This window comes from Pipra filicauda, unplaced genomic scaffold (assembly GCF_003945595.2).
Source record: "Pipra filicauda isolate LSUMZ 115617 unplaced genomic scaffold, ASM394559v2 scaffold8_size5757611_pilon, whole genome shotgun sequence".
Lineage (NCBI taxonomy): Eukaryota > Metazoa > Chordata > Aves > Passeriformes > Pipridae > Pipra > Pipra filicauda.
The window spans coordinates 3489731-3505714 of record NW_024105087.1 but is presented as its reverse complement, the minus strand read 5'-3'; the positions used below and the strand labels follow the sequence as shown (position 1 = coordinate 3505714).

At 38.6% G+C, this 15984-nt stretch overlaps 1 protein-coding gene across 3 annotated transcripts in view; it reads right to left on the bottom strand.

Annotated features, from left to right (window-relative positions):
* SLC10A7 (solute carrier family 10 member 7) overlaps positions 1–15984 on the bottom strand; it is a 147967-nt gene that overhangs the window by 14691 nt on the left and 117292 nt on the right. For all 3 annotated transcript variants that reach the window (XM_039391062.1, XM_027721094.2, XM_027721096.2), the window contains 3 exons: positions 13031–13196; positions 10140–10191; positions 8547–8620 (listed from right to left, as the gene is read on the bottom strand). In XM_039391062.1, coding sequence (XP_039246996.1) covers positions 8547–8620; positions 10140–10191; positions 13031–13196 — 292 coding nt within the window. The remainder of the gene's footprint in view (positions 1–8546; positions 8621–10139; positions 10192–13030; positions 13197–15984) is intronic.

Genomic DNA, 15984 nt, shown 5'->3' with positions numbered 1-15984 from the left:
TAATGAACAACATAGGCAATCTTACCAGCTGCTAACAATGAAACATTTAACACCAACAACTGAAGACTAGTGCCTCAGACTCCAAACACCTCCACCTGTCTGACAATATGATGGTAGTAGCAAATAGTTAACAGGGAATTCAAGAATTATTTGAAACATTGTAAGTCATATTTTATATGTGACTTACCCTTAATTTGGCATCACAATGTGGGCATAGCAATGTTGCAAGCTGATACTTCAATGCTTTTATTACTGGTTGGATATCAGCTCACTCTTCATACACATCACTTACTCAAGGCACAAGGTAAATTACAAATTGACTATCAAAGTTCAAATGAACAGAATTTAAACACTTCCTTCCTTTCTCTCTATAATTCTTGTAGCCAACATTTTTTGAAGGTTTAATAGGTGAGAACTACTAATGAAAGGAATTCTGGACAAAGATTGACAAGTGTCCTAAAAACATGAAGTTGAGATAACATTAATTTGATTATTTCCTTGAACATTACTGCCCTCTCCACACAGAGCTGAGGCTAAGATTTCTCAGCATTAAAGTTTTGGTTGTATGGATTTTATTTAAACATATTGTTAAAAAAGCCAGTAAAAACATGCTTTATAGTTGTTCTTATTATATTTGTAAGCAGGGACAACCTGTTTCATAGTATCTTGTAATTACATTTTTTTAAAGCTTTTTTCCACCTGAAACCTTGATGCAAAGGAAAACATGAAACACAAATTCATTATAAATGATAAACAGGGAAAACATTTCTTTTCCTAAAGAAAAAAACATTTGTTAGGAATACCAGCATAATTTTTCCTTTCTTCATCTGATTTCTGTGGCCAAGAAAAGGAGATAAGAGGCCAGAAAAGCTTAATGCTCCATTAGGGAAGGCGTTTTGGGAAAACAGCTCCCTACCTAAAAACACTGAGGGATATTATTTCCTATTCTAAAACTCTGCAGACAAGTGTTACATGCTTGCAGTGGTCATGGCAGCTTTTAGAGGTGGATCCCTCTTGCAGACTACCAAACTGTCCTGTAACAGGAGATTTCTAAATTTTGCCCCTGCTGTTGATTTTTCACATCTTCGCACCCACTGCTTTGGAAGTGTCTGGAGTCAGCAGCTCAGACTGGTTGCCAGAAGGTGCACTGAGAGCAGCAAATGTAGATGCAACTCTCTCAGGGAGACTCAACATCATCTTCAATACTCGGCAGCTTTAGTATGGGTGACACTTGTAGCCTCTGCCAGCTTGAGGTAAAAAAAAAATATCTTGAGTCATGTCCAAACATGGATCTTCCCAAGGGTAACCTGTCAGCTGTCTGCTGAATATAATGTAGTTTCTTAAAGTAGATAAATTAACTTTAACTGGTTTTGGTAGGGAGGGAGAGCTCTTGTGTCATTATCATTTTACAGATGGATATGTGTGTTTATTTTTTTTTATTTCATTATAAAGAGGTATGAGCTTGCTGTCATTAAAAACCTGCAATCTGGTTTTTAGTGTCTGATCCAATTATGTGTACATCTGGAAAGACACACAACCAAATAAATAATTGGAGAGGTGCAACTCTGAAACGACAATTGTTATTCATCGATCTCTTTCTGCAAGTCGAGATTGAGAGATGTAAACTTCAAGTGAATGAGATCTCCTGGGTGAGATTCTTCAGTTCAAACACAGTAAACAACTGTTGTCCTCTGATGCACATTTTAGTACTGCTGGAGGCAAACTTTCTAAATATTAATAAAAAACCTATACAGATGAAAAGGAAGCCCTGGGAGCTGGTACAGAATTTCTTGCCACATTCTAAGTCTAATCAAAGAAACATATGTTTCAGGTCAGAAAAGAAAGGAGATTCCCTAATTTACTCCAGTATTTCCCCTTCTTGAATCACAGAGAGGTCAAAATTGAGTAAACTGCAACAGATTAGATATACTAGACTGTGATATTTGTGGTTAAAAACCAAAGGAGAGTCAGGTATTCTATGCCACTATAACTCACTGGACTATGCCATTTCCTGCTTCCAGACTGGCCTGCCAGCACATTTCCCTCCTGAAAGTACAGCCTCTAGGGATGCTCTGGTCTGAAAGAGGCAAATGTCATGTGGGGCCAGCCACGTATAAGTAATAAAGGAAAATATTAGAGATGCTCTGGCACAGAGCATCTACCCCAGCAACCCCAGCCTACTCCAAATGGCCAGTTTGACTTCTTGTGAAAACAGCCCCCTCCAAGTAAGTGGTGGATTAAGTATTACAGAAATGTTTACACATGAAGATGGTATCTCAGCTCAGAGCAGATTTGTCTGTGCAGAACACTCACCCTATTCCAAGTTACAGAAATCCTCTGTATGTATTTCAGTTTGCTTATATTCTGATATATATACAAACATTTCTATATATATTGAGTAAACTATATATATAAAACCATGGGTTTGCAGCTGTATTGAAAAAAGGTAATAACATTTCCCAGGTATTATTTGGGGTCTACTGAGAAAGAAGACATAGCAATTACTTGGTAATAACCTAAATAATAATACTGTTTGGTAATAACCAAATGTTGGTTCTAGAAGACTGCTGAGCTAGGAAATGTGATCCACCTGTCCTCAAGCTGTCCTGCAAAAGAAAGAGAGAGAAAGTGCAGTAGATCCAGGTGCTTTTGCTTTTGCTCTCTCCACTGTATATCTCATGTAACACAAATCCCTGGGTTCTTATATTCCAGAGACAGAGAGGGGAATTACAGAGCTGAGGAAAAAGCCCAGCCAATCACTTGCTGCTCCTCACAGGCAAATGCTGGGCAAAGACTGAAGTGATGACAAAAAGTTTTCATATTGGCCCAAAGAATCCCTGTATCAAAACTAAGTCACTAAGCCCAATTCTGCGGGATCCCAGAAGCAGGAATGGGAGAATATCTCTCTGGCAGTGGTGAGGGGTACAGACACAGCCTTCAGAAGACACTAATTTTTTGAAGCATATCCCTCCCATCAGCCTCCCTTCTGCCCCAAGGGCCAGCACCCACCAGTTCTAGGCAGAGGAGTAGCCGGATCATTTTTACATACAACACCCTATCAGACATCTGGGGAAGCAATGAGACTAAAAGTCTGTAAAAGATACAATATGCAAACTCAAGCACTAGTAACACCAAGAAATACAACAGGATGCCAGCAATAATGTCTGCTGTTCAACACTCATAGGAAAGCTCTGAAAGTAAAAGACAGCATCAAGAGTCTTACTCTTGAAAACTTTCAGAGAGCAATAACCGTGACTATTTTCTATAGCTTTATGTAAAAGTCAGAGGAACTATTCACACTTTTATAGCTTGTCACAATTAGTACCTTGATGAATAACTGCCTTAGAGGACAGTTCTCTGCCAAGAGCAGAGAAAAACTGCCATATTTCAAGAATACCAGAGAATAGCCTGAATACTCAGGGCAATGTATCCGATCTGCCAACTCACTTTTTATTACAGAATTATTAAGAGATGCCTCCTTTTTAAAATCAACATTATCCACCTTTTATCTTAACATGAGTTAGAACATTTTGGCATTTTTCTATTTAAAGGTGAAAGGTGATTATCACAACACAATAAGAAGAGCCCACACTTGATTAGTACAGCATTTCAATATATTATTTATCCTGAAAAATTTTATACGGAGCTATCTGTAGAAAGCATGAGCAAACTACAGGTAACTGTGAGCAGATTGGAGCTATATGTGAGCATGATGCACCCTGTCACACTGTGCAGCTGGGGAGCCTGGGGGAAGGTACGGGCTGTAAACTCCTCACAGACAATTGAGTTGTCTCTGAACCTACTTGTGCACTACACCAGGTCTTTTAAGAGTTGTTCAAATACTACCAGTTGTCTACTCATGCAGTAAGAAGCTGAGTATTTAAAAAAATCAATCTGAATTAAATTAAAACAACACAAAAGAAAGTTAGTGTTTTGGCTTTTATTTCTAAAATGAACTCTATTCTTTCCTGAAAGTATTTCGTAGCCTAGAAACTTTGATTGCATCACTTTCAGAATTCCAAGGTGAAAGAACTGCTACTTCGTTAAATCCAAATGAGGAAAAATACACTCTCCATCACAAACAATACCCTGATCTTATTATAAGGTGGGGTTATTATTCTTGTTCTGTTTTGTTTTACCAATCTGCTGTTCATCATATCTACTGTATTAATATTTGCCCTTGTGATAGCCAAAATAGGTAGCAATACTCTGATTTTTGCTGATAAACTAATTTTACATAGTAAATACCAAGAATTAAAGTGAATACATTTTTGACAATCCTGTATTTTAGAGTTGTAACTTCTAGCCAGAAATTCACTCTCTGAAAAAAAATAAAATAATGTTCTGTATTTGGCTGCAACTTTTGTGTAAGTGCAAGCAACAACTGCAGTATTTTTTAAATGAGCCACAGTGATAGCTTTGCACTTCCTTGAGGCCTCTTCTTTTCTCACTGAATGAACTCCAGGGAATGGCATCATGTCGGGCTTTCCAGATGGATTATGTGAAGCCATAGCTCAATGTCATTTTCAATAGCAAGGCTCATAATTAAAGGTCAAATAGTCACTTCATCTGCAATCAATCAATAGAAGAAGTACTAATACTAAGTACTAATCAATCAATGGCAAATGCACTAATAAAAGCCATGCATCAAATGTCCGCATATGTGTGTGCTCACATGTACTGTGCATATATGTGAGCAGGGAGAGGGAGAGAAAGAGAACAAAGTGTGGGTGAAAATGCCAGAGGGCATTGTGGATACTGTATTTATCCTCGCTCCTTTTAAGTTTATATCCTGCTCGACTCATTAGGTGAAATACAAATAAACATCAGTTTTTCTGCATATGCGATGCCCTGTGTTCAAAAACCTGCCAAAGCACCCACCTCCACACAGAAATACGGCTTATGTTCCTAACTAAGGAACACAAAGGCACCTACCCTGTGTAATTTGTCCTTACACAAACACGCCCTGCACTCTGATCTTTGAGACAAAAAGTGTGTCAACTCTTCTGTCTACAAAATAAAACCCAGCATATGGGAACAGCACTCATCTCCGTGCAGAGCAAGCACTTATTCATGGATTCAACAGTGGAAGTGGCAGTTGGCCTCATGAGCATGCACTGCATGGGAATTAGTTGGTTTCATAATATGGTGTGGGAGAAAGTGACTTACAAAAGTCTTCTCGTGCCTCTCCTATTACCACTTCTAAAGCTTTAAAGCTGTCAGCTCTTCTCCCACTTTAGTCTGTGCCATTCTAAGCTCCCCAGGGAATGGGCCAGACGTACCTATTGGAGTTTCACCTGCCAAGCTGAGAGAAATCAGTTTCAAAGCGAAAGAAGGAGTGTTGGGCGGTCACTTAGACACTACCACGCTCCACAACGGATGTGAAATGAGACCCTGAGCCGTGTTTGTGCTTTCAAGCATTGCAGTGACAGAGGGAGAGGGAAAAGCTCCCTCCACTATAAGCAAACAGAACATCTCTTGTTGCATGGTTTATAGTAAACACCTAGGGACAAGTAGAAATGTGCCAGAACAACAAAAGAGTAAGGGCCAAAATGCCTATGTCTGTCTTGTTGCTGCTAAGATCAGGGTGGACAAGAGTGTTCTGTGGAAAGATTTAAGTGCCATTCAGAAATGGCTAAGCCTTAAAAACAAATTAGATCTACTCTGCTTCCACCCTTCAGTGAAGGAAAAAATGCTACCTCTGCTTTGATTAACATTCCTGTTCACATCATCAGCTCGGGGGCACATCGCATCACTCTGCAGCTTTGTAAAACTCGATCCTCCTTATTTTCCTACAAATGTGTCCTCATACAGCTCTACCTTATCTGGAACTGGTACTAACACCAAACAGAGTAAAATATCAATGGTCCCAAAACCAGTCAGCTCGAATCCGATACACAGTGGGCACACCTACGTAGCACACACGTGGTGTAGGGGTGCATACAAGAGTGGCAGGGACCTCAGGTTTACCAAGGATGGGCTCCTAGATACTGCCAAAAGGAGCATTTCCCCATCCCTCTTCCAGGATGACTGTAAAGCAGTCTATCCTGAAGCTGACAAACAGAACGGTCTGTAGCCAAGAAACAGCCCCGCAGTGCTGCGTTCCAACATCTACCTGTTTCACTTCAACTTGCACACTTAGTCATGAGACATCTGTATTAGGGAAAAAAGCATGTATGGCTGGGGAGAAGCTGCAGGACGCCTTGAAGTCAAGGTGGCCAAAGTATTTTTGCTGGTGTACTTGGGCAAAGAAAGGTGCAAAATACAAAACCTGACTCATGGGGCTATGCTAATGAGAGCAGTAGCTCGGAATTGGGGAAATGTGAGCCAGAAAGTCAAGGGAGATAGGAATCATGAACTAAGTTCTTCTAAAGGAATAAAAAAACATAAAAAATGGAGCATAATGACAGAAGAAAAGTGAAATGACTCAGCTGTGTGCATAGAGTTCAGGTCAAGACAGGCTGCATGAGAATGCTTGGTAGGGTGAGTAAAAGAAATGAACAGTCCTCATCTTTTTCGGGGTGATGGCAAGCCTCCTCCAGGACTTGAATTTTTAAAAAAGGTTTTCTGCTTATTTTCTTAGTGTCATGACAAGTTACAGTAATATTCAACAGAGCATATATATAACTGTTTTCACTGGGGAGGGAAGGGGAAATTTAAACATGTGTGCTGTTAAACACAACCAGCATCTCCAGTCTTTGTTCTGTAGTATCACAGTTGTGTCCTAGGTTTATATAAACCTCCAAATACCAAGCATAGTAGCACATTATGACTTACATGTGCAGCTGCTTTCTACAAATATAAGTGTAACTGTCCTGAATACAAGCTCATTTATTAGTGGAAGCTTCAGTTTGGCTGAAAAAGATCTAATGTCATTTAATCTGTGTTCTGCTCCAAGGCAGGATTGACTCTAACTATTTAATTTCTGTCTGAGGCTTCTCTACAATGATAGGAGACTGAAGACATCAATAGGCAACACATTCCAAAGCTAAACTGTTTTGCATTAGACAGGTTTCCCTGATGGTTAACTTAAATCACCATCATTTTAACCAAGTCACTCCCTTTACAAAGTCTACTGTGACAGAGTTACTTTCTTCCTTCTTTGCATTAACCTTTAATGCATTTGAAGATCACTACTGTATTTCAGCTGTCTTCTCTCAACAATCCCAATTGTTTCAATCTTCCTCTGGGTTCACATTTTTGAGGCCTACGATCATTCACGGCACTCTCCTCTGATCTCTTTCCAGTTATTCCACATAATTTTTGTATTGTGGAGCCCAAAACATTGTGCAAATGTCAAAAGCTGTAACACTCTCAAGTCATACAACTTTTGCTACTTCTCTACAACCCACAGAGTGGGTTCCTGTGTGACAGGAAATTAGGTTAGTTTAGTATGATATGCATTTGACAAAGCTATGGGGCTGCTACTCATTTTCCTGTTCTTCCTATACTGGTATAATAATTATTTAATTATTTGGTTCAGCAGTTTTCTACACAATGAAGTTAAACTCACTGATCTATACTTCCTCATCCCCTCCTTGTTTCCATCGTGAAAAAAGAGGCATTATGTTTGACTTGTCTTCCAGGAACTCCTTCACTTCTCACAGACTTTCAAAGGCACTTGCTAACAGTTCTGCAGCTCAGGCCTGGTTGAAGCAAAGAACCCTGAGGCGAGTTTCGCTATATCAAACTGGCTTGGAAAACATCTCGCCTAAGTCCCAGCTTGTTCTCCCTCTGCTTCAGGCTGAGTTCTTACCTTTGTTATCGACACTAGGTGTGTTCCTCTTTGACAGATACAGTCTTGAAAAGGCATGTATTGAGTCATATATGCTTTACCAAATGTTTGTTTTCGTATTTTGAAAAATAGTCCAGTTGTTTCACTGACTGAACATAATGGATGAACCAGTAGCAAGTGGCTGTAAGTGTACCTGATTTAACAGTGTTCTGTGAATATACATCAGAACATCTTATTATCACTAAGGGGTCATAAGTGACAAATATCTCAGTGATGTTTTGAGAAATGAATTCTAAGAAATACAACTATCCAAAATATCTGCAGACTTAAACACATACATTTTGCTCATGTTAAGCAAGAGTATTGTCTATTTGTGATTTGTGATTTACACTATATCCTTTGATATTCACTTACACATCTCAGGTTTAAGGTGTAAGATGTTGTTGTGAAACTGGGCAGATAAACCTTACAGTCTTTTCAGTAACAAATCTGAAATTTTATCAGTATTGGATTAGGCAACAGAACAGAATAAAAACAGAATGAAAAATCCACCTTTCACAAATAAGATGGTCTTACTCCATTACCACTAAAATCTCAGCTGAGAAGACTGTTCTCTGCCCTGTAATAAGCAGTTATTTTATCTGTGCAAGAATATTATCCTACTATTAGTATCATACTGTTAGCATTACTTGTCACACTAAAACCAAAACCATTTAAGCAGAAAAAACAGCAATTAAAACCTTATTTTTTTCAACAAAGCAAGGTATGAATGTTATTGATGTTTTGCTCATAAGCTTATCTCCTGACTTACCCAGGGTGAGGGATTTGTGTGTGGAACAGAAGACGATAGCCACTGTGTCTGCTGGTGTGAAAGTAGAGTTATTCCTAGAAAATAAAAGAGTTTTAATAACCTCTGATAACAAAAACCTTCTTAAAACAACATCGATCAAATATATTACTTTGAGGATTTATATACATGTTCACATCACTTTGATCAGGTCTAGTGACAGAAATAATTCTACTCATAAATGAACTGTAATGTTTGATTTATTTTTTTAAAGCAGAATTGTTTCTCAGTTGTGGTAAACTCTCTAATGAATACACTCCCATATGAAGGAATGGAATTCTGAACACATGGTGTGTAGGACACAACTTTATTCGAGCCAAGGTTATGCTGTATCACAGCAATAGCCAGCTTGACTCCATAGAAAAAAAAAAAAGAGAGAGAATGACTTACAATTTCTTCTCCTAGTATGTGATATTTAAAAAATGCTCAGTTTAGATAGCATATTGAGTCTACACTACGAGCACTGCTTAGAATATGGAGTTAGCTTCTACTTCAGAGAAAAATTGCATCTAAGAGTTAACTCATTGGGACTAAGGCCAGGAAGGGTGGGAAAATGACATAGTGAGAGAGATATATAACTAGTCAATGGATCACCCTTTGGTCCACATTAGGAGTAATTTTGTGAGATTCTAAATATCTCCCATACTGACTTGGTTACTACTTATGACAATTTAGATTTCACAGATCGGACATAACTTCCCCCTAGGTTAGGTCTAGCAGTTCAAAGGTTACTTAAAAATGCCTTTTAAGGCCAGGATATGATCTTGCCACAGAAAAATTTTCTTGTGGCACTAAAAAAGCCCAAATAGCTTAAAGACATCATACTCTTCTTTGTGATTCTCCCTTACAGATATTGTGTAATTTATATAAAGCATATGTCTGGATTGTGGCACTTTCCATTCATCAGAGTGCAGCTAAGACAAATACTTCAGTAAGTCTAAGTGAGAGAACAATGGTGGAGACTCCAAACAGCCCAAGTGATGCACTGAGCCACTGGCTAATATCATTCTCACAGTACTATTTTTTGAGAAGTGAATGTACAACAGTCTTTCCTTATTGATATTTAAAAAGGAAAAAAAAATAGCTCTACCAAACATTAGCTCAGGACAACTGTCTTTTAAGAATCACCACATAAATGTAACAAATTTGACATATACAGAGAAGAGTGAATTGCCAGCCCAGCAAATGTATCTTGAGATGTAAAAAGTCAAACTGAGTTCTCTCTCTCATATGTCATCAGCATGTCTGCAGGGCAAATTATACCTTCAGTGACATCTGTGCAAATCCATTTTTTTCAGTGGATGAGGTATAGCAGTGATTGATTGAGATTTAACAACTCTGTAATTAACACATGAGAAAGGACAGAATTCAGGTCCTGCTCTCTTAGCCTACGAAAGTCTAACAGAGAAAATGCAGTAAGAACAATATGAAATACCAAAATGAGGTCACCCCTATTCAGAAACCTGCCTTTACATATTTGCATAGACTGTATCACCCAAACTAAAGATATTACACAAAAGAAATATTCAAGGGTTGTTATTCAGCTCATTCAATTACCTTGTGGAGAAGAGGAAAGTCAAAAACATGAAGCTCATCTGAACAGAAAATACTGAAAGAGAAACAAGTTAAAATTAGAGCACAACTGCAATTGCTGTGTACATGCCTTTTGTCCCCATAGTACAGGTCAGAAGCAAGGCTGGACCAAGTCTATCCAGAGAAATCCAATGACAGACAACCTTTAAAAACTGTCTGGAAGAACAATATGTATCATTACGTGGAGGAAAACCAGAGCTAATGTTGTTCTTCCTGGGCTAACTCCTCTGAATCAAGTTTTTTTGATGGCAGGAAAGGTCACTAGTGCAATGCTGCACATCTCTTTGCACTAGCTTTGCTTAATTGGTTGACATCATAAAATCTGTCAGACATGCTCTGGATGCTGGTTATTTAGACTTTCTATCTTACAGCAGGAAGTACAGTGTGTAAATGCGATCAAAATAAATACTCTCAACCCTGGGTATATTAATCATGATCCATGGCGAGGGTAAGAGAAGATCATCACAGACATTTTAATTCTCTCTGAGACAAAGGCTAATTCCTGAACTGGGCAGTGCACATCAAACAAAGCAGCTTTCGTTCAAGCTCAGTCAGCTTTGTAAGTGCGGATAGTTCTGAGTGTTGTGAGGGGGGCTCTCCTCTCTGCCAGCTCTCCTGACACCCACAAGTGCTGTGGGATGCACAGAGCCCACCCTGGGACTGCAGAGACGTGGGGAGAAGCCGGTGGCTTCCCCGCTGTGCAGCTGGGACTGCAGAGGCTGAGCGTCACGCCAGAGCACAGGAACTCCCACGGAACTGGAGGAGAAACCCTGTGACCTGCACAACCTTTTCTGTGTGTTTGTGGGTTATGGGGGAAGGGCTTTTACTTGCAGCAGAATCTAGAGTGGGTCCTCTCCCTTTCCCTTGCAAAACTTGTGAATGCAATAAGGCTAAGGTATCCCATAACATAGCGCAAGTCAGGACAATACATTTGATTTTGACCCCAGTTTACAACTGGGAAACGTGGCAGGGATTTTAGCTATTACCAGTGACATTTTCTATTCTCTTAAATACATTTCCTAGAATGTATAAATGTCACCTCAGCATGCACTTAATTCTTCCTTCAAGAACTAAGGAAGCAAACCATTGTTCCTGAATTACAATTTTTCTGCAACTAAGTACATTAGTTTAACAGGCACAGAAAAAACCAATCCCTTAATACATATAATTCTGTAAAACAATAAACATGTTTTGCTACCAATTAGTCCTTGTGCATACATGCCGTGGCTAGAATAGTAATATAAAAATTACACAAAAACATTAATCAGCAGACTAAAAAATTTCATCTCAAACTCCTCATGCTAATTTCACTTCCTGGTGTAACACAATACATGCATCCAGCCAACACATCCAAAGGCAATACAGAAACTTTTTCTAGAATACAATGTGCATATCCATCTCCAAAACTTCCTCGGTTTTTGGTTTTATAAATATTTTAGGGAAAAAAAACCAATTGTCTAATATCTTCCAAATAGATTCAATGCTTATGTTAATATTCTTACTAAGAAATTCCAGTTATGCAAAATGGCAATGTAAATGTATACATAGTGATTTTCAGAGCATTGCATGACAAATGGTACATATAATTACACATGGCACAAACGCAGAGTTGTCTTGAAAAGCAATAAAGACCAAAAAGGGCAATGGAAGCAACACTCTACACCAACTTTTCAAGAAAGAACACATCTTTTTAACTAAAAAAGAATAATTCTTTCCAAAGTAGTGGTCAGCACAGTAACATAAAATTACTTAGTTTTGAATTTCTCTGCATGTTAAGTCAGAGTTGAAAATTTCTCTGTCATCCTTTTTTGCTGACAACTCTGCACCAATTTAAGTGCATCTGGGATGTGTACTTCTCAGGTGCCTGTTCAAAGTAGTATTTCATCCATTTTGAAAAAAAGCTCCATAGCATTGCTTCCTACTTCTTCACTTTCAGAATAAAGTATTTATATAACACCATTTATAATCCCATGTACTATTTTACACATGTATAGTGTTTTATAATCAAAAAAAACTGCCAAAATGAGGAGAGAATTAAGACCTGATGCACAAAGGGCAAATTTTCTACTGACTTCAGTGGAAGTCGGATTTGTAGCAATAAATTATTTTTATTAGGTAGAAGCATGTGCAAACAAACACGCTTCAGAGTAGGTGATGCACTGATTTCTTGAAATCTAACAGTTTTAGAGTATGAGATGTGATTTATACTGAAGTATACTGTAGTTACCTCTCCTCCATGCAAATTGAAACTCCTGTCTCTGGACAGTCTAAAGCGAGATGGGAATTCCCTACTGGGAGAGGAGGCAGTGGCTGTATACCACTGCCTTTCCCTGGGAGGTGGTGATCTGCAAGTGTATTTTTAACTGATGGCAAGGATACCAGCAGGCTATTCTCATGTGTATGTTATTTAAGGCTGAATGACTAGAGTGCTTCTAAAACAAGCTCTGTAAGCAATGCGTTCATCCACAGAAACAGAAACATATCAACACATTCAGGCTTGCAACTAGTTTCTAGGTTTATAGTATACTAGGGAAGAACTGTTTGAAAATTATAACAGTGCTTCAGAGTAATAGCTCAAACCCAAATCTTTCCAAAGTAATGCTTTACCTGTTTAGAAAGGAAGGACCACTGGGCAATCTCAGGCACACCTAAATAGCAGGGTTCATCCTTTTCTGAATGCTTACTTGATCCCCTAAAAGCATCCAGCCCCTCAGAAGTCTGGTAATCTGGTTTACTAGATGCTTTAAAAGGACAAGCTCTATGCCCATGACAGTAGCCCCACAGCTCCACATGGGCACACAGCTCATTACAAACCCGAAACACAGACAGAAGAGATGCTTTAAGGCTGAACTTACTTATGAACACTATTATGATCAAGCTAAATTTATCCAGGTCGATATTTGGATTGGCAAAAGTATCACAGAACGTTGTGTAGATGATCATCAGGAGCACACAGCTGCTGATAGCACCAAATGGAGGCTTCTTCCTTTCAAGCCAGTCCTTGATGTATCTTCGGACAATCTGAAACACAGAAACCAACAGGTTGCCTCTTTTCAAAGATGCAGGGAGCCAAGTTGGGCATCACAAAGTGAATCTGACAGCGGAAAGACACAAAGAGAAGAGAGTAATTTGGATGACGGCCACAGTGGATTTCAAAGCTTCCCTGCCACACAACTCTTCTTCTGGGGAATTTAACATTTGTAGTGCAACTTCCACTGGGCGTCCATAATGAGAGTATATTTTCAAGTACATTCAAATCCATCCTTAATCATGCCAAATGTTCTTTGCTAGCTGTCACTGAGACATGCCCATTAAGCCTCCCCAAAGTTTATCTCCTCTGCTGATACTAATGGATGTATGTAATTATCACAGTCCCCTTTGCATCAACAGACAATTCCAAGTGCAACTTTGGGAATCTTAAAAATCTGACATCTTCAGGAATTTCATGACGGTAGATAATCGAAAGTGATCCATGGAACATTTTAATATTTAAATAGCTAGCGATGCACCAGAAGTTTTTAATTAAATTATAACTCAAGCTTGAAAAGCAAAAGTGCATGTGTTGTGGGAGTTTAAATAATTCAAACTCTGAATATCTAGAGTTTTTGTAAATCCAAAGACAAATGCCATTTGCACGCTTTTAGAATACCAGAATTAACACATGAAAACAAGGAAACCTACTGTACTTAGCAGAACTTTTGCACTTTCAGGAAACAGAATCTGAAGGTATTTTTCAAGAATTTTTTAGAAACAACTATAAATTTTAAAGTAACTTTCAAATTATGCTGAATAACACAGCACTAAACTCAGCAGATACAATGCATCTATTTCAGTCCTGCCTGGGGAGTTGCTTTTAGTTTTTCTGTTTACTTTATATGGTTTGGAGAAACTTTTTAAAGCTTTTATCATACAGCTGCAACTTGTGTTAATTTTTCAGCAATCACATTATCTTGCCTAATTTCTCCTGAGACCTCCTGATGTTCTCTGTTACCATGCTCTTTCGGAAATAACAGCATGAGATCCCGAAGCCCTCTACCAGAGGGCTCCAAAGGTGTCTCGTTACCTTCCCTTAGCAGTACCATTAATAAACATCACCACCATCACTTTAATAATACAGAACGTCTTAGAAGTATTCAAGATTACTATCAAAGCATCATCACCAATGCTACCACAGGACCCTTTCACACGCTGACTGCCAGAGCTGCGGGATTGACCTCATGGCTGTCATTTTTTCCTCACTGCCTTCCCAGCTTGTTTGCAAGTCTCTCAGTAGGGAAGTTCTGGAAGCAGCTATCCCAGTCACCACAGCAAACAGACTTCATCGACCACAGGGCACACACTACAAATTTGGCACATGGGGTTCACACAAAGCTAAGCAGGCTGAAGACCAGCACTTACGTCCCAGCATTTCTGCTGGTGAAAAATAACAGATTTGCAGGAAACCGTGTAAGGGAATACTCAACGCCCCAGTGAAAACACTGAACTTCAAAATTTCACACTTGCCAGATGTTAAAGAGAGAACATAACTCAAAATATAAGGCAAAACTTCTGAAAGAGTTCAGTGGAGCTCCTTCAGCCATTTCCTGCAAGTCATTGGGTAGGAATAAGACACTGCATTGACAGAAGAGAGGCAAGAAAGCTGAGTGAAGACATGTAATGAGCAGTGTGAAAGACATCAAATGGGAAGTCCAGATTAGTCTAATCTGGGACTCTAATTATCAGAAGCAAAAAGCAAAGTCTTTCACTTCTAAAGTGAGTGTTTTTTTTAAGAAAGCTAAAAAAAAAAAATCTTATTATCCCTTAAATTGTCACATTGAGGTAAAAGAAAAGCTACTTAAGACCAGCTATTAATTTATGGTCCTTCCAGAAGATTTATACTGAAAGTAATGAGATGTTGAAAAAGAAAAGTGATGGTTCATTATGCCACAGTACAACTTATATTAGAGGTATTTATTGAGAAACCTTGTGCCCGTACAAGGTGTAATAATAACAACAGACATGAAAATAATAACATTATACACATAATTATCATGGACTGACATATAAGGAAAAAACACATTTAAAAAATGAAACTGCAAGTATTTCCTAAAAATCTTCAATTGAGTGATAGCTTCTTTAAATATCCACCACTATCTAGTCTGGAATTACCGTGAATCGACAACGATAAATACCAGCACAGCTTCTTACTGCACATGGTATTTTTAAAAAAAAAATTCCATAGTCAGACCCTGAAGAACTAAATTGTGGCTTCAGGAAATCATCTAATCAATCCAGTGTCATGCTAAATATGTACAAATCACAGACAAAACACATCCTCTCTAACACAGAATCTCGCATATTTTGATCTTCTCACAAGGTTCAACAGGATCTGTAATTTCAGAGGTCAATTCAGCCTATAATCACTGATTTGAAGTAACCTAAATTCTTGTATAACTTGGACGGGAGAAATATAACCTTACAGAAGCTCCTGTCAGCTGATTCATTTTGACCGAAAAACAATCGCTTTGTTATTCATGCCCAGCAGAGTTGCTTCAGGACAAGGATACTTTGAAAGCCTCTTAATTCTTAACCCAATTCTACAACTTTTCAGAGTAAACACGGAACTAAAAAAAATTTGTAGCGAAATAACAATAAATCCGACAAATACAATAAAGACAACACACACTCAGAGCCTGGGCTGAAATGTTAAAGCAAAAGCTAACATAATCATTTTTGGATGGTAAGGCCTGTACGAAGGATGTCAGACTCAGGCACCACAATGTGTGACACCTCTCAGCTGAAATCATGAAGTCCAGTAGTTTGAGATACA